Source organism: Balaenoptera ricei, chromosome 16, assembly GCF_028023285.1.
Source record: "Balaenoptera ricei isolate mBalRic1 chromosome 16, mBalRic1.hap2, whole genome shotgun sequence".
Classification (NCBI taxonomy): domain Eukaryota; kingdom Metazoa; phylum Chordata; class Mammalia; order Artiodactyla; family Balaenopteridae; genus Balaenoptera; species Balaenoptera ricei.
Window position 1 is genome coordinate 64370351 of NC_082654.1, and position 22339 is coordinate 64392689.

General features: G+C 43.7%; 1 protein-coding gene across 1 annotated transcript in view; it reads right to left on the reverse strand.

Moving 5' to 3' along the window:
* Nucleotides 1-22339, reverse strand: part of LOC132350247 (core histone macro-H2A.2) — a 54469-nt gene that overhangs the window by 22728 nt on the left and 9402 nt on the right. Inside the window, exons 2-4 of the mRNA XM_059899233.1 lie at nucleotides 12448-12679; nucleotides 2492-2598; nucleotides 1011-1208 (exon numbers count right to left, since the gene is read on the reverse strand). Of these exons, the coding sequence (XP_059755216.1) occupies nucleotides 1011-1208; nucleotides 2492-2598; nucleotides 12448-12619 (477 nt within the window). The 5' untranslated portion in view covers nucleotides 12620-12679. The remainder of the gene's footprint in view (nucleotides 1-1010; nucleotides 1209-2491; nucleotides 2599-12447; nucleotides 12680-22339) is intronic.

Consider the following 22339-nt stretch of genomic DNA (forward strand, 5'->3'; position numbering starts at 1 on the left):
AGTGGCTTTGAAGTCTTTCCCATGGTTACCACCAAGTTGGATATGAACGGAAGTGGTCAGATGTTAGGTTCTGTTGTTTTCAACAGAGGGGAGCAAGGGACAGCAATATGGGGAAAACAAAAGGATACTGCAAAAATCAAGTGTATTAAGGGGTTCGCATGTACCCATAGTCTTTGCTCGAACCTGGACACAGGTATGTTATTCTTGTTCTTTTCAACGCCTACAGCTTCTGATAATAAGCCAAGTGGGGTCATTCATAGCGCACTGCTCAACTTCCCTTTTCTCCAGGATTCCCCTGGGGCACAGCGGCCGAGAAATGAACTCTTATACCATCTTTTTTGCCATCATGGAGGTCTGGGGAATGAAAAGTTGACAACCCCCAAAGCAGCGCTGTCCAATAGAACTTCATTCCCTCGTGGACACGTTCTATCTTTGTGCTGCTCCGCGCTGTTGAGCACGTGAAATGTGGCTGGTGCAACCAAGGAACTGAATTTGATTTCATTTTCAGTAATTTAAATTGAAATTTAAATAGCCACACGTGGCTAGCAGTTGCTGCACTGGGCAGCATATGAAAGTATTACTCCACAAATGGCACCTCTGAGCTATAGCTACTTATCCAAAACACCTGAAATGCCATTGGCTGAACTCAGGCGACTCTCTGTGGGAAGCTAAAGGTGTGTCAGTATGTCACATGGGGAGAGGTGGAAAGTAGAGTTCCAGGTCAGCTCTCTCACTTGAGATTTTGGTGAGGTCAGTGGAGGGGATCTGGAAACATGAAAACCACCCATGTGTGGGGTTTGGAAAACTCTAGTAGACCCTGCATGATGATCTGAGCTCGTCTCAAAGGCCCTCTATTCTTTTTCACACACATTCCTATCATTTTCTCCCAGCACCAAGCTGTGGCGGGTCCCCAGTCCTTCGGGGATGCTGGCCACGCCCTTCTCTTTGGATGGTTCAACTTTCCTCCCGTTCTGTGAGAGTCCTGAGCTCACAGACGCCACTGGGCTCACCTTTTTGGACGTCCGTGGTTTGGCAGCCTTCGATTTCTTGCCCCCCTTCTTGCCCGACGTGGCCTTCCTTCCTCTTTTCTCTGGGGGAGGGGAGAGGATAGTTTCTGACTTGCCTTTGGTCCCTCGTTTTTTGGCCAGCAATTCAGGGTGAATTCTGGGCAGGACGCCTCCGCTGGCGATGGTCACTCCTTTTAGCAGCTGAAGAGAGAGAGAAGGCGTGAGCGCAGACAGCAAAGAGCTCGTTGGTTCTGGATTTAATACGGTTCTAACTGTTGGCAAAACAAGTGTTAAATCTGGTCTCTGCTTTCCAAAGAAACTGCACAATACACGATTTAACTGCTTGTCCCTGTCTCACGGGTAGGGCTTTTCTCTGTAGGTAACAAGGCATCCCGAGATCTTGTACAGAAAGCAAAACAAGCAAAGCAAAATGAAAGCGTATAGAGGTTGAAACCAGGGATGTTGCCCAGAGCTTGGAGATTCCAGACATAACCGAGGATAAAGAGCTTCAGACGTGGGAGCACAGCTTGACAAAATGAGGTTCAAAGGTTAATGCAAGGGCTAGACTCAGTTAACAACAGACCCCACTCCTTTGATCATGCATTCCATCAGTAAAATATGTTTGACCACACACCTCCCAACTGATATGTGTTTACTTTAACTAATCAACATGAACTACCACACTAATACATTCTGCACATTCTATAGCAGCGCTACTCCAAATGTGGTCTGCAACCAAGGCTGGTCCACAAGCTATTAGTTACCTGTCTGTGACAAAAAGAGTACAGAAATCATGAGGAAGAGTCTAGTAAGTTGACAGAGTTTTTGTATATCTATTGGATCTAGTAACAAAAAATTGTAGCTGGTAGTTTGTATGTTTTTGTTTTTTAATTTTTCTAGTAATTATTTTTTATTGTACTTTTGGAAATTATCAGCCCATGTTGGATTGAAAATAAGAACTGATTCTTAACCACAGACAGTTAACATTATAAAATACACATAAATTAAAATTCTCATACTATTTACCTGCTACCTTGCACATCTTTGGCGGGGGGCATGGGGGTGGGAATTCACTCGATTTTGGAGTCAGCTCTAAAATATAAAGCGTTAGTTTTGATATATGAAGAAGGACGCTTCTGCCCTCATCAGAATAAATTGTCAACAAAGTTTGGGGGAAGAAACTGTACAGAGAATAACATATGTGCACTGCACTTCCCTCGGCAACACACAGAGCTTGCTTGTAAAGAGGAAAAGAAATTCTGGCAAGTCTCAGAATATATAATGGGATCTATTCCAGAGACAATTTTATTTTGAATCTAAATAATATGGCTAGCAGAATTTGTTCTTCTCCCATATGATCTGACTCTTTTAGTGTAAATGTGTCTGGGTACTGTAGCAGGAAGGATTTCTAGCCAGCCGGGTCCACATGCAGTAGCGCGTTTGGCAAACCCATTCCGTGGCTGGTGTCAATGCTTCAGACGTACCTGATTGAGTTCCTCGTCATTGGCAACTGCCAGCAGGATGTGTCTTGGGGCTATCCGGGCCTTCTTGTTGTCCCTCGCTGCATTCCCAGCCAATTCTAGAATTTCCGCTGAAATTTCAAGGGAGGGTTAATAGGCAATCGTAGAATGGGGTCTGAGCTTTCCAAAGCGTTCCTTTGGAAATGGCCTTGGAGTTAGATCACTTTTATTTATTTGTGATTTTTATGTCTGGGCCTGGAAAGAAATCCAGACAACTGAAAAGAACTCAGGTCACAGACAAGTAAGATACTTTAGCAAGACCTGATATACGATCCTGTGGGCAAAGCCTTCTAGTTGTCCCTTGACATTAATTCTCCCCCATCTTCCTTAGTAGATGGACCTCTGATTTTTTGCAGAGCCCCAAATCACAGGAATGAAGACAGTATTTCCCAACCACCCTTTTTGTTAGGTGTGATCATGTGACTAAGTTCTGGCAGATGAAAAGCAAGCAGTTGTGTTGTATGGTACTTCTGGGAAGTATCCATTAATGAAGGGACAGTGCCTTTCTTCCCTTTTTACTGGCAGACTGAGGACATGATGGCTGGAATCTAAGCAGCCATCTTTGACCAAGGGTAAGAAGTTGTGGAAGACAGAGCAATAAGATAAGAACCAGAATCTGTTATGACTGTGGAGCCTCCTAACCAGCCTGGACTGTCTTCTATAGACGTCTCTTGTATGAGGGAAAAAGGAACTCTCTTGTTTAAGCCACTGTTGGCAGAAGTTAATCCTGACCGAAGCAGAACCCTAACATTGAAGCCGAGTTTCTTTCAGTGTGCAGCCATCTCTGAGGAGAGCTGAGACCCCTTTCAGAATCTCCTTTTCCTCTTCACTTGATGCCCCTGGTCCCTCTTGTCCTAAAGGAAAGTGGATAGGAAGAACTGATTTATACTAAGGGGTGAGGTACCACTTAATCTGAAAAGTGAATTCTATTTCACATACTATCAGTTTTTGAGTCAAAAAAAAAAACTATAGAATTGGTTTATACCCCTGAATGCTTTCACTTTCCTCCTTTATTTTTTCTTTCTTTCTCAATTTTGGAAGGATGCTCTGCTAAATCAAATGTGTCTGCCTTCAAGAGCATGAATGAGCCTTTAAAGAAAAATTCCTCCCCTAAAAAGAGTTCTTTCCCTAAAGAAAGAGGCAATGTGCCAGTGTGTTATACGTGGGTGGAAAATTGTAGGTGCATGTGTGCATGAATGTGTTGTGTGTATGTATGTGTGCAGGTATGTGTGTACATGTGTGTGCTGGGGGGATTTGCTGGTACAATGGCATAGATACTAAACCCTAAAATTAATAGGCGATTCTGCATGAATTTTTGCAGTCAACCTAATTTCAAATAAAACAGCACATGCAATTGCCATCATTCGTAAAATCTATGGCAATAAAATAAAAACTTGGCATAAGTATGCCATATTAACTAAGCAAATGTGATTAACAAAAAATTAGAATAAAATAAGCATGAGTTAAATATTTATATGGCATTTCCATAATGAAAAGCGCTAAATCACTGCAAATTCATTCTCACAACATCTTTTTTGGGTTATTAAGCAAGGAATATTGTGTTTACCAACAATTCATTTACACGGCACCGCATTTTCTGAATCAAAGATTGGGGCACTGTAGTTTGAGAAATATGAGCAGGCTTGTTGGGACTGGAGGACAGAGTATTTGAAATTAACGCCATATTAGATATCTGGTTTGCGGCCTTCAGATTTCTGCCCAGCTTTTCTTTCGTTTAAAAAGGGTACCCATCAGAAAGAGGTGTAGTTATAAAGTCTTCACAAACAGGCTTGCTTTATGACTCTAGGTTAAAAGGTACAGCACCCCACTGAGCACAAGAAAAGGACTTTCCTGCACCTGCTGCTCCTAGGGGCCCACACCTGGGAGGAAGGAGCACTCCACTCAACCCGTTTTACAGATGGGCGGAAAGGGGGTCAAGGAGCCTCCGAGTTTTACGCTTCTGAGAAGTTGAATTTCATTTAGCCTCTTGGACCATCACTGTCCTCCTTCTGTCTTCCTGCATTTAGAGGAAGCAGTTAAGCATCCTCTTGGGGTTCATCAAATTAACCGTCAGCATGAGAGGCATGGCTAATGGGAAGCCCTACACGTTCCCAGCCTTCAGGAAGCCCCTGAAGGTCAGGTTATTTTCAGCTTGACAGCCAGATGCACAGACACTGGATTCTCAGACGGAAAATCTGTCATCGAATGCCGCCACAGGAAGAGGCTAAAGGCAGCGATTCGTCAGGCAGCACAATGCAGGCACACAGGTGAGGCTCTGCCCGAGTGCGGCTGGGCTCTCGGACTAACTCTTCTGAAATAATTTATAAGAAAGAAACCCTTGATTGTGTGCTCAAGTGCAAAAGCAGAGGTAGAACTTTTTTTATTTAAAGAGAAAAAAACTTAAGAATACATAGCAGATAATCTAGACCAAGTTCTTTTCTCTGTTGGATGTTTAGTCTGAACATTCCTTGGGCCAGACTCCACCATTTAAATGTTTGAAATAACATTAATGTTTGAAATAACATTAATCATTATTAATATTTTCAAATGTTATGACAAATATATTCACGCGAACTGTAAAAGTTTGCTACATTCTTGAGTGATTTTATTGATTTTGGGAACACAAGTATCCTTGTGTGTCAACTGGCAATCAATAGGAAAACTGAATTTAATGGCACACATTTGTTTCACTGCAAATTTTGTTGGAAGATCATAATTTGTTAAGTGGTGGAGATTTCCACGGAGGTCTGGAGACTTCCACAGCAAACCTCTCACTTCTCGCAAGTCACACTTCCAGCAATAGTAACCATCTGGGATACAGCTGAGTATCTGATAGTAAAAGGAATGATTTCTGTAGCCAAAAAGGATGTTGGAAAGCTCATCATGCACATTATTTTGGAAGAGCTCGTGTCCGCTCATTTTGGATACAATCTAAACCAACACTGGATATCCCAGCCCACAGGAGATGGGAAATACCACAGCAAGTGTAGGCTTGGGACAGAACACATGACTGTCTCCTTCCCTGGCCTCTGCTCGCTTGTCCACCTGCCCACTAGGTGGCGGTGTCCCTGGGCTCCGACTGGGCGCTCTGCTCTGCTCAGGCCGCGCAGTCTCTGCTCAGGCCGCGCAGTCTTCCGGGGAAACCCCATCCACTCACAGCGCCTGCTTCCACCTTCCTTCCCATGTCACCAGATCTGCACCGCCAGCCCTGCCATGATGCCACCTGGGCGTGCCACAGGTAAATCAAACTCACCACATCCCCAAATCCAAATCATTCCTCGAAACAGGCTCCTACCGTCACCCTCGGGACTGGCAGCTCCATCCACAGACAGACCTGGGAGTCATTCCCTCTCCCTCCCTCTCCTTCCTCTCTTTTCCCAGCCTCATCAATCTTACATAGCTTTGCCCCTCTTCTCCAAGCTTATCGCCGTTACCCGAGCTAAGGCTGTCTTCTTTTCCAGCCCAGATAATCGTAGTGGTTTTCCTGCCCCCAGTTTTATCTTCCTCCAGATCCATGCCAACAAGGCCACCACTGGCCCAGGGCACCTTTGTGCAAATTAGAAAAAGACGCCCCTTCCTCAAGACACTTGACTTCCCTAATTTTGTTAGAACAAGAACCTTTACTGCCATCTGCTGGAAATGCTCATAATTAGTCACAGTTCTTCGAGGTCTATGATGTGAATGATACTCCCTTCAATGTGTGTGCTTGTGCAGTGTACAACCTGCACAACCACACATGTGGTCCTGGCTGCCAAAGTGATCTTTTCAAAACACAAATGTAAAAACTGAAAAATTATTATATTAAAAAAATGCTTGATGTTAAACGGATAGACCCAATTGTCTGGAAATGATGTGTAAATGATAGGTTTCTTTGTTACATAATGATTTCATGAAGTGCCCTGAAATTCAACCCTGTTTTAAGGCCTATTTGTCCTATCAATTAAAAATATATTACAGAACATTTTCTCACCATAAAGTGATTATAAATTACTCATTCTCAATATCTCACATTTATATTATATCTATTGCTGATGAATACAAAATTCTTTTCCAGAATCTGGGGCTTGCTTTTTCAGTCCATTTTTTCCTCACTTACATTGGAGATGTAAACTGGGCCAGCATTTACAGATTGATAAACTGAAGTATGAATGTGATGTCCATTCTGGGAGGCTGGTGGATGTCTCAGGTGGAAGGGACCTTCTAGATGAGCAGTCCAGCATGCATTCCTTGCTGGAGTGTGCAATGTCCCCCAACAGGTTGGGACCAGAAATGCCATATGGCTATAACATCATGATGATGTGTGAACCTGGGGTTGGTCAGGCAGCCAGTCCAGAGAAATCAGGCAAGGCTGACTGCTATTTCTCCCCAAGTTCCAGAAAATTCGTGCAACTTTCTTTTTGGCTAAGTAGCACCCAGCCTTTTCTTTCTTCCTTCCTTCCTTCCTTCTTCCCTCCCTCCCTCACTCCCTTCCTTCCTTTCTTTCTGCATTTGGTGTAGATTTTATTTTTTTATTTATAAAATCTTTAAATTTTTAATAGATTTTATTAAATTTGGGGATCTACTCTAGGAAAAATTAAAATGGGCTTTAAAATATGGATAATTTCTTGGTATAGTTTTACTTAATAGAAAGTAAGAATGGTTCATGAATTTCAAACATTTGTGAAATATGACTTTGCATTTTTACATGCTATTTTTAAAACTCTTCTTTTTTTTTAGAAATTTTATATTGAAGTACAGTTGATTTACAATGTTGTGTTAATTACTGCTGTACAGCAAAGTGACTCAGTTATATATGTGTGTGTGTATATATATATACATATATACATTCTTTTCATATTCTTTTCCATTATGGCTTTTCACAGGATATTGAATATAGTTCCCTGTGCTGTACAGTAGGACCTTGCTGTTTATGCATTCTATATATACCAGTTTGCATCTGCTAATCCCAACCTCCCACTCCATCCCTCTCCCACCCCCATCCCCCTTGGCAACCACCAGTCTATTCTATATGTCCCTGATTGTGTTTCTGTTTCATAGATAGGTTCACTTGTGTCATATTTTAGATTCCACATATTAGCAATATCATATGATATTTGTCTTTCTCTGTCTGACTTACTTCACTTAGTATGATAATCTCTAGTTGCATCCATGTTGCTGCAAATGGCATTATCTTCTTCTTTTTTATGGCTGAGTAACATTCCATTGTATATATGTACCACATCTTCTTTATCCATTCATCTGTCAATGGATATTTAGGTTGTTTCTATGTCTTGGCACCCAGCTTTTTCTTACTTGGCTATTCCTGTGGCCCCAGGTCCCCTCTCGGAGGCAGTGAGTGGGAGAGGGGAACTTCAGAGACCATAGACATGAATCTGAGAGGAGAAGTAAATTGGCCTCCCCCCTTATCCCACCCATTATTGAGCAGAGCTGATTCTCCCCTCCAGGCAGCTCCCACATGTGCCCATTTCTTCTCATCGTCTCCACTGGGAACCCCTAGTCCTGGCCCCTGTCAATTCTCAAAAGTGACTTTAAAACAGCCCCCACTGGTTTCCTGGACTCTGATCTTGCTTCCCACCAACTGTTCTCCACCTAAAGCCCACGTGAGGCCCCCAGAATGCCACCTCCTCCCTTCGATGCCCCCCCTGGCGTGTGTGTGCAAAATGTGCACTTTCTCATGTGGCCCTCAAGGACCTGTCCCCCTGCTCCCCCATCTCATCTCTCACCCTTCCCATTTCCCAGCTCTGCTCCAGGTACACAGAAATGCCTCCAGTTTCTGGAAGGGGCCACATACTTCCTCTAAACTTTAGATCTTCACCCTTGTTTCTCCCCAAACTGATAATCAACTCATCTGAATCTAGCCAACTCCTACCAATTCCCCACCCTGGCTGCCCATCAGAATCTTTTGGGGAAGCTTTAAAAAATCCTGATGCCCAGAAGTACCCCAGAATCTCTGGGGTAAGACCCAGGTATCAGGATTTTAAATCAATCAATTTGTTAAAAAGCAGGATTAGAACCTGGTTAGGTCTTTTTTTCTTTTTGTTTTTTTAAATTTATTTTATTTTTATTTACTATTTTTGGCTGTGTTGGGTCTTTGTTGCTGCACGTGGGCTTTCTCTAGTTGCAGCGAGCGGGGGCACTCTTCATTGTGGTGTGTGGGCTTCTCACTGCGGTGGCTTCTCTTGTTGTGGAGCACGGGCTCTAGAGCACAGGCTTCAGTAGATGCGGTGCGTGGGCTCAGTAGTTGTGGCTCGCGGGCTCTAGAGAGCAGGCTCAGTAGTTGTGGCACATGGGCTTAGTTGCTCTGCGGCATGTGGGATCTTCCCGGACCAGGGCTCGAACCCATGTCCCCTGCATTGGCAGGTGGATTCTTAACCACTGCGCCACCAGGGAAGCCCTGGTTAGGTCTTTTGTTTTTAAACTTCGGTTTCCAATTTTTAAAAATATTTATTTTTGGCCATGTCAGGTCTTAGTTGTGGCACCCAGGATGTTTCGATATGGCGCGCGGGCTCTTCATTTTGGTGCGTGGGCTTCAGGGTGCATGGGTTCTGTAGTTGCGGCACGCAGGCTCTCTAGTTGTGGCCCACGGGCTTAGTTGCCCCATGGCATGTGGGATCTTAGTTCCCTGACCAGGGATCGAACCTGAGTCCCCTGCATTGGAAGGCAGATTCTTAGCCACTGGACCACCAGGGAAGTCCCCCTGGTTAGGTCTTTTTTATTTTTATTTTATTTTATTTTTTTAACATCTTTATTGGAGTATAATTGCTTTACACCCCTGGTTAGGTCTGAACAGCCCTTGCTTTATATTAGGCAGCCTCCCCCTGCTTCTCAAAGCTCCTCTGGCTTCCCTGTCCACATGAATGTCATCTTATTGTGTTGTGTTTAATGCTAGTTAACTCTGCTAGAATGTAAACCCAGGGAAGGCAGGACTACATCTGTCTGTTTTCCGTTGTATCTTTAAGGCCTGATGCAAAGGAGAAACTCAGTCAATATTGTTGTCGTGAATGTTAAAGGTCATTTCAAGGGTGACAGGAGGCTTTCACACTTTGAACTCTCTTCCCTAAACAAAATCAATTCATGCCCCCTTCCAAAACAAAACAAAACAACTAACAAAAATCCCCTTTTTACTTACTCAGCAATGGCCTGCAATAATGATTCATTCCTTTGGCTTAAACTCCTTGTCTCATTAAAATGCAATACAGCCCCCAAATATACCACCTTAACAGAGTTACTCATTACACTTTGCCCTGAATGATTTCATCAGCTCTTAATAGAAGAGAGAGGAGAATTACCATTTATTGAGTGCATCCTATGCACCAGACATTTTGCATACATTGGCTCATTAATGGAGTTAAATGAGATTAGCTCTGGAAACACCCAAAGCTCAGAGAGGTTAAGGAAATTAGCCCAAGGTAACAGAGCTGGTGAATTGATAAATCAGATTTAAGCTGACATCTAAGCCCCTGCTGTCAACTCCAGCCTGAGTTTGGAGGGGAGGAAAAAGCACAAAAGGAAGGGAAGGAAAGGACACCGGGAAGACAGTTCTGGGCCTCAGAAGACCCGCTTCGTCTTCTCCATTTAACTCAGGACGGTGCTGGAGGTTGGGACTGGCCCTGGGCAAGGAGCGTTATTGGCAGCAGCACCCTTCCAGGTGCTCCTCGTCTCTTCTCTCACACTTCATGTCCAACCCGTCAGCAGATCCTGTTGACTTAGCCTTCAAGATATCTCAGTACTCTGACCACTCCTCGGAAGCCTCACTGCCTACTCCCCAACCTCACGTCTCTCACCTGGATCTCTGCAACTGCCTTCCTGCTGCTTTCCCTGACTCCGCCTTGTACCCCCGTCCCCACAGGCAGGGTCTTGCACATCTGCTCAAAACCCTCCAGAGCTCCCGTGACAAGCTCTTCTGCCCCCACCAGCCACTCTCCCTCAGGCCTCATTTACAGTCCAAGTTCCCTCCCTCAGCCCTGGCCCTCTGTCCCCATTGCTGCTCCTTGGACACCCCCAGCACCTGCTTCCCTCTGTCCAGACATCCACATGCCCACTCCCTGGCCTCCTTCAGATGCCAGCCCCTCAGTGGGGCCTCCCCTCAGCTCCCCACTTCCTGGAAGTAGCCCAAGCCTAACTCCTTTCCTGCTTTATTCATCCCCGAGCACTTAACACCATCCGCTGGACCACATACACTTCACTCATTTGTTTGCTGTTTCTCCCTTCAGAATGCATTCTGCTTGAAGGCAGGGACTCCTGTCTGTCTTGGTCTCTGCTGTATCCTCGGCACCTAGAACAACACCTGGCACGTAGTAGGTGTTCAATAAATGTTTGTTGAGTGAATGAAAGACTATGAGAAAATGGGTGACATTCTACTTTGAGAGACACTATCGATCTTTAACAGATGTGCTGGCTCGAAGTCCAGAGTGTGACATTCAGGCTACAGTATGCATTGCTATGAGGTCTGGTGGCTCTAACTGAAGATAGATGAAAAATCATATAAATGGCCCAATGCTATTAGCAGGGAAGAGTCTAAGGACTGACTGTGTGCACTGACAGGTAGATGCTCGACAAATATTTGTTGAATGAATGAAAAGGAAAACATAAGCTTTTTCATCAAACACTTCTGAACCAAAGAACAGAGTCACCAGTCAACAAAATTTGAAAAGGCCAAATTTTGTTCTATTGTATTATGCACAGTTTAGACTTTTGCCAAGTGGAGGCACAGGAACTACTAATTATTTTGATTATACAAACATTAGAATGGGGCAGTGTAGTGAAGCAGAAAGTGCACAGCTCAGGGTTGAAGGACGTCAGGGTATCTGGTCTCCCCGCTTGGAGGCTGTGGAATCTCTGGGTTACTCAGGGTCTTCCAGTATCAGTGGGTGATACAGACCTAAAGGTTGTTTTAAAGCTTCAGTCACCGTTTTCAAAGTCCCTCCTCTCCCTCCAAGCCAGGAGATTTTTTCCCATCAGATTCCTGGGTTTAAAATGCAGCCAGGAACGTGCATTTTAGAAAAGCATCCCCCAGGCCTTCAGACCTGCTGCTGAAAGACTGGCTAAAACCTTGCTCCTCTGAGTGGCCTCTGGCCCAGCAGCATGAGCATCACGTCACAGCAGTGCGTTAGAAATGCAGAGTCTCAGGTCCTACCCTACCCTTGACCTTGTCAACAAGATCCCTGGAGTGATCCCCACTTTGAAAAGCACTGCCCTATCACACTTGATTGGTTTGACTTTCAGAGCGCTCCAGTCAACCTCTCCAACCTCCAGAACAACAACAAAAAAGCTAAATGTAAGGTTCCTCAAATAGATAAAGAACACACACAACAAAAATGTCATCTTTCAGTAAAAAAAAATAATTTTAACAACCAACATGGGAAACTATTTCCTATGTATTTGTAGACAGAGAACCACCTCTGTAAAGGAGAGAACAATTAAAACGTTGTCGGCTTCATGGAACCAACTGAAGACGCTTTCAATGCTGGGCTCAACATTATTTATGGACGTTGAGTCCTAGGTTCAGTACAGCAGGAGAACTGAGGTTTAGTGAGGACCGTGAAGTAAAAGTGAAGGCCCCTGTTACAAAATGAATAGCAAGCCCCTATCTTCCCCATAGTTTGTCTTTTGTGGGAACCTAGCAATTTACGTATTACATTCATCTCCAGCAAGACACACCTTTCTTGGGGCTGGTCTAGAAAAGACACTTTCTTGTGGATTCTCTTCCTTCCATGTTGATCCTCTGCCCTTATGTGCTCTTCCCTAAAGCCTGCAGGAGTTGGTTTTAGCCAAGTAGGCAAACTGAAACCCCATTACCGCGCACAGCGACCTTGAGACAGCCACGGGCGAATCAAGGCTTCCCTGCCCAGCCTGTGTGCAGGGGCCGAGGGGAAGGTGAGATGTGGGAGCGGGTTACCTGCCCTGCGTGTTCACGTTACCTGCCAGGTATTCGATGACCGCGGCCATGTAGACGGGAGCACCCACGCTTATCCGGTACTTGAACGTCCCTTTCTTCAGGTACCGCATCAGCCTCCCCACCGGGAAGATGACCCCGGCCCTGGCCGAACGCGACAGCTTGGACATTTTCTTCTTCCCGCTCCGGCCCGACATCTTGCCTTAGTTTTGCTCTCAGCTTGCTTGACACGGTGGCTTCCCGGCACTAACTCAATGCTGGAAAGGAAAGGTGGCAAGGTAAGGAAGGGCGACTGGCCTACAGCTTGGGAACCGTGGTGCGGCCACAGAGCTCGTGTGACATGCCTGATGGCCCCGGGGAGGCAGTCCAGACCTGGCTGCCACCGCAGGGTGCTGCAGATGGGGAGCTGGGGGTCGGCAGGCCCACCCATGAACAACTGCCCCCACTCCCATCCAGCCCAGCCTCTGTAGGAGAGGCCATGGTCCTGCGGTCAACCTCCAAAGAGGTCCACTTCAACATCCCCAGAACCTGTGAATATGCTACTTACATGGCAGAAGAGACTTTGGAGATGTGATTAAGCTAAGGATGCTCTGGTGGGGAAGATTATCCTGGATTATCTGGATGGGCCTAATGTAACTGCAAGGGTCCTTATAAGATGGAGGGAGGAGATGAGAGTAGTGACAGGATGACAGCAGGAAATGGATTCTCCCCTCTTAGCCTCCGGAAGGAACCAGCCCTGCTGACACCTTCACTTTAGCCCATTGAAAATGATTTTGGACTTCTGACCTCCAGAACTGTAAGAGAATAAATTTGTATTGTTTTCAGCCACTAAATTTGGGGGATAACTTGTTACAGCAGCAACAAGAAAACTAATATGGTTCCTCTTTGCCCTGATTTGCTTCTGCCTCTTTTAATAAATAGTACAAAGTTAATATGGCCATGGCTATCATAATGGTTAGCTTTGACCCACAACTCAGAGCTGATGTACACTTCTCAGATGGAAGCACTTTTCTAAATTCCCTAATAACGTACTATTCTTTTTTTTTTAATTTTTATTGGAGTATAGTTGATTTACAATGTTGTGTTAGTTTCAGGTGTACAGCAAAGTGAATCAGTTATACATATACATATATCCACTCATTTTTTGATTTTTTTCCCATATAGGCCATTACAGAGTATTGAGTAGAGTTCCCTGTGCTATACAGTAGGTCCTTATTAGTTATCTATTATATATATAGTAGTGCATATATGTCAATCCCAATCTTCCAATTTATCCCTTCCCCCTGTAGCATTCTTAAAAACAGAAACATGCCAGAAGAGGCAGTTTTATTGACTATGATAATGTAGAGTAACACAGCAAATTAAAAGCCATAATGCAACCCAAGCTTTTGCTCCTTAGAATGGGGAATCCAGGTTGATTTTGGGGAGAAACTTCAGAATCAGCACGAAGAGGTGACTTCAGTACGGTGCACCAAGAGACACGTATATGATTCTGTGTTATTTTAGGAAGCTATCTTTTGTGTGAAGATAAAATAATTATATACTTCTGAAAAAGCCTTTGTAAGGCTAAAACTAATTCAGAGAATTGTAATAGAGCTAAACCTGTTGGTGGAGGGAGTACCGTAACCAAAAAAGGAACATAAGCCAGAATAAGTAAAAGCAAATTACAAACAAGCAGAACCAAAGAAAAGGAAACAAAAATTTTCTAGGAAAAAATGTTAATGAATCAAAGCTCTCTGTCCCAAGGGCAACATCATTCTCAGTGGCCATTTTCTTTGGGGATGGAAAATGAGAAGGCCAAAAATAAATTGAAATTGGTTCTATCTGTTGAGGCAGCCGTCTCAAATTTTGGCTCGGTTAGTTTACTTACTAACAGCCAAGATGGCAAGGAAAAGGCCTAAGAAAGTGGGTGAGAATATGATGGAAGAAAGTGCTAAATAAATGCATGGCTAATATGAAAGATGCAAACCTGGGATTTCTTTAATCTGGATGGAAGATTGAACATAGAGTTCAATTTTCTAAAGTATCCAATAACTCTGTATGACTGAACAGTTTTATATAAGAACTATGGAATTTAGCAACAAATCCCATTCTCAGCACCCTCTTATCTCTGAGGTAAATGACGTGAGTTTGAGGCATTTTACTATATACTTCACATACATTCTTTTTGTATGCTCATATGTACTTACTACACTCCTATTTTATGTGTCATTTTGCCACCAAGAGATGTAGGTATTCATCAAAGTTAAGTACAAGCAAAGATGAGCAAATAGCCCGAGAGCATTATCTCTTTCCCAGTAAGGCACAGGGATAAAACAGTATCACCTTTTTAAGAACTTCCACATTTCTCTGCTTCTGCTGCAAACTCTCATAAATCCACTTACAGCTATCCTCTCTGTGACGAAGCAGGTAGCTGCATATTAGGATTATAACCATCAATTCATGTTGAAGCAACTTAGGTCAGGCATTGATGAGTGTACAGAGTACCTGCTGGTAGTCAGTGCTGTCCCAGGGGACAGGGAACACGAAAGCAATGTTAAACAGTCCCTGTTCTCAGGGACAGTTACATGCCACATGCTGGCTACCCACTGGTGGCGTTCAGAATGGGGGTGGCCCCTGGTGTAGTGGAAACAGCCTGGGACCAGGCAGGAATCCCTGGGTGTGGTCCCACTTCTACATGAGTAGCTATGGGAGCTCTGTGTGTCATTCGAGTGGGCCTCATCTGTAAAACAGGGAGGTGACTGATTGATCCTGAAGGTCCCTCTGGTCTTAAACATTCCAGTCTTTGGAACTGCACTTTCAAATGGTTCTGGAAAAGAAGCTCAGTCTCTTTAAGAAATGAGTTCTGAAGAGTTAAGAGCCTGTGCAGGTGCATAAAGGGGTGTTAGTATTGGTGACTCCACTAAACCGATTATTAGTTACTGATAAGTGGGGGGAGGGGGAGGAATTAGTAGGTCTGGCTGCCGAGGAAACCACCTGAAAAGCCCATCACAGGATGGACATGCTCTGTGGATACCGTACGATGTGCTGGATGGTCATAATCTCTCCTACAGAGAGAAAAATGCACGGAGCACAAACAACACAAAGCAGGACCCCTTCATCCCCCCCCACCCCCCAGTACATTTTTCTCAAATGAAAACAGACAGGGAATGACTAGGTGTGCAGGATAAAGCCACCCAGGGACTTTCCCAGTATGTCAAGTGGAGTCACAAATTGCCCTAAAACTTGGAAATAAGGACTGGCAGTAGAAGAAAAACAGGGGACTGTAGGGGATTGATGCCTAACACATTCATGAAGATAAAATAGGAAAGGAAAGGAAAGTCAGGGTTAGAGCAAATAGAAACATACGAGCTGACTATTATAAAATGTAGGGATCACCCCAAACACAGCACTTTGTAACGAGACTTTCCTTCTTTGGCTTTCCTCTAGGTTAGGGCCTTAGAGCTGGGGATGAAGCGCCATTTGAAGTCTAAGTGTGAGGTTGACTGTTGCATGTGCTTCAATAGGACTAGAGAGTTCTTTGTGTCTGGGGACCCATCTTTTTGATAGGGAACCAGTGACCAAAACCACTTATCCTGGCCAGGCACAATAATAACCGCTTGCATAAGCTGTCTCATAACAGAAGGTCCTGATTAGGAGCGCGGTATGTCCTGCCAACCTCCCAGGAACCCTCACACTGGAATCCATCTTCGCTGGGAGATGCAAGTGCCACCAGGGAGGACCCTGAGTCAGATCAAGTATGGGCACAAGCAAGATGACTGGCCAGAGACAACCCAGAAAACTAACTCCACCACCATCATAAACCCTGAGACTGCGAGCCACGTGGCAGAGCAGTTCTCCTGGGTTCCCTTACTCTGCTGCTCTCTGCCCAGGCGCCCCTTTCCAGTAAAGCCTTTTGTTCTGTCAGTAGGTGTGTCTCCTCGGACAATTCATTTCTGAGGGTTAGACAAGAGCCCATTTTAGGGCCCTGGAAGGGGTCCCCCTCTGGTAACATTTTCAGACATCATGCTGAGTTTAAGCAGCCAGGTGCCTAATTCCTGGCCCCGAGGGCTGGGAGGCCCCTGCACATTGTAAGAATCAGACCACCTCCAGGAATCCTTAGAGGAAGCAGAGAGGAGGTTCACGGGGGCTGCCAGGTCATACCTGCCGGAACCCACAGATGGAAGGAGGTGTTGAGCCTCCTCGGCCCACTAGAGAGAAGACCCTACTTTCTAAATCCCCCAGCCCCCCAGCCTGTGCTGGACTCTGCCTGCAGGGGTGAGAAGTGATAACCTCTAACTTCCTTCTTTTCTAGGCCTCCCCTGACTCTATGCAGTCTTGGGAAGCCAGGAGTTTAAAAACTTGAATGCGTTTTTATTTACTTCCTGTGAATTTGAATCTCCGTGGAGGGCCACTCATCGAAAGAGAACTATTGCAATGTGAAATCTGTTTCCATCAGACTAATACTTAAATGTTTACATTTATTTACCTTCTGCTCGAAAACAAGTTTTGTTCTAATTAGGCAGAGCTTAAGGACTATAGTACATGACGTTTGTTTATAGGTTCGAAGAAAGAATATGGCTGGATGCAGCTCTTCCAGTGGTTACACACACTACGTGGAGGATGTGAGAGGAACTGGGAAGCAGACCAGACACAACCTAGATCTGCATCGTACCTGTCCTTCCACATCTGAACGACCAAGGTATGACCACAGTATAAAGTCTCATAATTACTCTCGAAGTGAACAGAAGAGTTTGAAGCATGTTATGTTGGGGGGCGGGGCAGGAGAATAAAACTCAGGGAAGAAGCAAGGAGAATGCAGTGTTGCCTGCTTACTCCTTTCACCTCCAGGAGCACGGCAGTTGGGAGAACACCACTGGTTTTGTGTGTGCTGGGGAAGTATGGGACTCTGTTGTTTTAGGATTTGTTTTCATGTTTGCTTTTTAAGCCCATAAGAACACCAATGAGTTAGATTTTACAGGTATCACAAGGGTAAATATTAAATTGCGGCACTGACTCAGACATGGACAATAAACTCACACTAGCCTATTTAAATAACTATTGTATTTCATTGATTTTATGATGTGCCTTTTTAAAAAAACATTTTACTATCTCTAGAAATCCGTATGCATCTTGCAATCTGTGACATCAGAGATTCAGTGAAAGACAGTATTTATGGAGCATTTATTATTGAACAAGAAATGACATTAGATGTTGTGGAATATACATGGCCTCTGTCCTCAAATATTTTCCAATGAACTTGCATGACAGCTCATAATAAAGTTTTAAACAGATGCTACAGCCATGGTTTCCAAACTGTGTGCCAAGGGACCCCGGGACACAACAGCTAATGTTTTTTTTTTTTGTTTGTTTTTTTAATAAATTTATTTATTTATTTATTTTTGGCTGCATTGGGTCTTCGTTGCTGTGCGCAGGCTTTCTCTAGTTGCGGCGAGCGGGGGCTACTCTTCGTTGCGGTGCGCGGGTTTCTCATTCGGTGGCTTCTCTTGTTGCAGAGCACGGGCTCTAGGCACGCAGGCTCAGTAGTTGTGGCACACGGGCTCTAGAGCGCAGGCTCAATAGTTGTGGCGCATGGGCTTAGTTGCTCCGCGGCATGTGGGATCTTCCCGGACCAGGGCTCGAACCTGTGTCCCCTGCATTGGCAGGCGGATTCTTAAGCTCTGCGCCACCAGGAAAGTCCCACAACAGCTAATGTTTAAGCTTTCAAGTGAAATACAGTGATAGTCAACCTCTGTTGGCCTCCACAACTACTAGTTCACTGTGGTTCCACCAGAGGTTCAGGGTAGATTGTACTATCTTTTGTGTGTGTGTGTGTGTGTGTGTGTGTGTGCTATTTTCTTTTTGGTGATGCCATATCTTTTGCAAAGCTGAATTTTTGGCTGTTGTGATTAAAAGCAAGTGCTGGGTGAAAATCAGTGTGAAACAGAAAATGAGAGTGGCAGTGTCCAATCTGATTCCAAGGTGTGAGAAGTCGTGTAATGTCCAACAGGTGTACACACCCTCTTTGTAATTCATCGTGGTTATTTAAGAACAGGATGCAAATGTTCTTTGTTCTTCTAACTCATGTGTTATTATTTTTTCAAAGAGCTACTAAATTGTCAGGACAGAAATACTTATTAGGTTGTTGAGACCAAACCACTTAATAAGTGGAATGGAAGGCATTTCTTCTGGCTTAAGGGCTCTGTGAAAAAATGGCTGAGACCCTAAGTTCTCTGTGAATCTGTACAAGCTGAAACATAATTATGACTTGCTCAGGGCCACCCTAAAGCAAGGAAAACAAGAAAGCTAAAGAAGTTATTTAAAATTTTGAATTTATCTTTAAATCTAATACTTGCACACAGTAAAACAAAGAAAAAGGTAAAGAACTTTATTATTTTATTTCCTCCATTGATTGCCTTGAAAACTGTATTTTTATTCATTTATTTATCTATACATTTTTGGCCATGCCACACGCCTTGAAGGATCTTAGTTCCCTGACCAGGGATTGAACCCAGGCCCCGGCAGTGAAAGCACGGAGTCCTAACCACTGGACCGCCAGGGAATTCCCGAAAACTTTAAATAATACACTTCAATCTCCATTTCTGATTCCACCAACTTTAGGGACTGTCTCCTAAGCCATTGTCATGTAAAATGAGGATGTATGGGCCCCAATCTTTCCCTGGTCCTCTCCTCCCGACTTTACCTCCGTACTTCCACCTCTGTCTTCTATACTTTCCACTATCCCGATTTATCACATTTCTATTTTGCTCTGTAATCACATAACGAAATCTCCTGCGTTTTGTCCGTAGGTATAATTTTGAAAGTTAAATGCCAATGAACAGCATTTATATGATGAAGACTCTGTAACTCTTGTTCCCTTCAGAATCAAGTGGGACGTTAGCTTCACATTTCTGTGGTCCAACACTAGGACCCTTGTGTCTTCGTATCAAGAAGTGGAGTCTCTTGGTTCTGAAAACATGTTGTTCAATGTCATTCCACATTTTACTTGGCTTCACATTTGGATCATGTCTTTCTCGTAAAGCCTCCCCCACGCGCCCAAGTTACTACGAGCGTACCTCGGAGTTACTGTGGGTGCAGCTCTAGAACACCCCAATAAAGTGAGTCACATCAATTTTTTGGTTTCCCGGCACATAGAAAAGTTATGTTTTCACTATACTGTGGTCTATTAAGCATGCAATAGCAGTGTGTCTAAAAAAACAACGTACATACCTTAATTAAAAAATACTTTATTGCTAAAAAAAATGCCAAAACAACTAAAATAGTAACATCAAAGACCAACTGATCACAGATCACTATAACAAATATAATAATGAAAAAGTCTGAAATATTGTGAGAATTACCAAAATCTAACACAGAGACATAAAGTGAGCAAATGCTGTTGGGAAAATGGCACCGGTAGACTTGCTCAAGGCAGGGGTGCCACAAATCTTCAATTTGTAAAAAAAAGCAATATCTGTGAAGTGCAGTAAAATGAGGTATGCATGTAATTACAATTGATCCTTGTTATGTGCAGTGGTTCTGTTCTATAAAGTAGGCAGGACACTAAATTAGTGAGTAGTGAACAATTGTTCCTGGGGAAACAGGGTTAGGTTGCTGTCAGCCTCTGATCACAACTTTTTCATCAATGGATCAGTACAAAACCTTGTTTGATGTATGTTTCTTTTAACGACACCTTATTTAATATGAATTGTTGATTCATTAACATTGAACTCACGGCCAGCAGCACAATAACTCTTGCTTGAATACAGCTTATCTAACACACATATTTTCTACATAAGGCACAGCTCAGCCTCCTTGCGCTTAGGAACACTAGACAGCACTTCAAGACTACACTTGGGGGCCATTTTATACAGTGAAATCACTAACAGAAAGCACAAAAATGTGAAAAACGTGGCACTAAATAGACCATGAAAAAGACCCTCGTATGCAGGGTGGGAGATGAAACAGGAAGGTAGAGTGTGGCCTTGTTTGACCTCAGCGGGTAAGGTGTGCAGTGGATGAGTCAGTGTTTTCTGCTCTGTGCCTGTCTTTGAAAGACCACAAAAGCGCCACGAGTATTGATTTGGGGTTACAAATAAATTTCAGTGAGTAGGCAAGTTCGCAAATATGGAATCTGTGAATAATGAGGGTTGACTGTACTTTTTCTCTGTTCTTGTTGACGAAAGAGAAATGTGCCTTTACCATATTCTAAAAGTCACCCAGCTTCTCAGTCACACTGCTCTTTGCAGGGGGCACTTTTTTCCCAGAGACTGTTCCTGAAGCCCTCTGAGCTGGGCTCCAGTGTGGAGTGGTTCTTTTACCCAGTGGTCATCTTTCCCAGCTCATCCCTGATGCCTTGGCTTCTTCTTTCTTGGCTTTCTCCCTTGTTTTCCGTTTATCTGCCTCATGTATCTCTTCAGAGACAGCACTGAGAAGTAAATTTTGTTTTCTTACACAAATGGAATTGTCTTTATTGAATGATCTTTGGATTATTATTTGGTGGAGTTTCTAGCATCAAAATTGCTAGCATCAAAATCATTTTGCTTCAACGTTTTGAAGCCATTGATCCATCATTTTTGGCATCCGGTGTTACAGAGAAGTTGGGTAGCCCCCATCTCCCAAGCTTTAAAATTTTCTCTGTATGTTCTAAAATTTCACAAGGATGTATCTAGGTGTCAGCACTTGATGATAAGCCTGTTCAATTTGAAGACTATTCATAACTCCTGGAATTTTTTTCCTGTCATGTATTTGATTATTTCCTCCCATCTCTTAATTTCTCCCACTTCTCCCTTTACTTGTCTCTTAGTGGGATGCCTGTAAACCAGGTCTTGGATCTCCTAGATTGCTCCCCCAAGTCTCTTAACCCTTTTTTTTAAGGATTTTTTTTTGATATGGACCATTTTTAAAGTCTTTATTGAATCTGTTACAATATTGCTCCTGGGTTTTCTTTTTTTTTTTTTTAATGTTTTGGTTTTTTGGCGCAAGGCATGTGGGATCTTAGCTCCCTGACCAGGGATCGAACCCGCACTCCCTGCACTGGAAGGCGAAGTCTCAACCACTGGACCGCCAGGGAAGTCACAAGTCCCTTAATCTTTTCCTTCCGTTTCTCAGTCTTTTTAATTTTTATTTTGGTAATCATATTGTTAATTTCCGAACATTCTTCTTGTTCTCTGATTGGTTTTTTTTCATAGCATCCTGTTCTTTTATGAATGCACCATGTCTTCCAATCTCTCTGAAACTAGTTGGGATGTGTTTACATCATCTTCTTTCTCTAAATTATTTTATCCAGTCAGTTGTCCTATTTATTTATTTTTTTTCATCTTTTTCATGTTGGCTTTCCTTACATGTCTGGTGATCTTTGGTCATGCATTCATATTTAAGAAAGACAAGGTTGCTTATTACAGGCAGATAGGATAGAAAAGCTTTCCTCAGATACTGTTTGGTAGGCATGGTTCCTGTTTGGGACCTCTGGGTACATGTGCAGGGCATGCCAATTAGCAGGCATCACCTTAGGGTCCCTGGTTAGGAACTGAGAGCCCCCAAATGCCAGAATGAGGGAGGTTTACTTGGTAGAGCCATACCCATCCTCCAAATTCTAGACCTGCCCTGTAGTTGTTCAATTTCTTTAGAGAAGAAACCTCAGATCATTAGTTTGGAGGATAAATGCCAGATTTGCAGAAGCTCTACTAGGAGTAGGGGAGGGAGAGAGGCCAATTCACCTGGCTGTTCTGGAGACAGACCTTCAATGACTCCCCATTTTTCATCCTGCCCACCTTCAGGACAGCTCCCTCCTGCTTTTATTCTTAGCTGTGGCTCTTCCTGCAATGCCATCCACATGTTCCTATGTACTTTCAGTCATAGAAAGAAATCTGCTGAAATTTGCTGAACTCTCCCATTTGCTGATGACCATCACCAGCCCCTGCCCCTTTGTTGTGAAG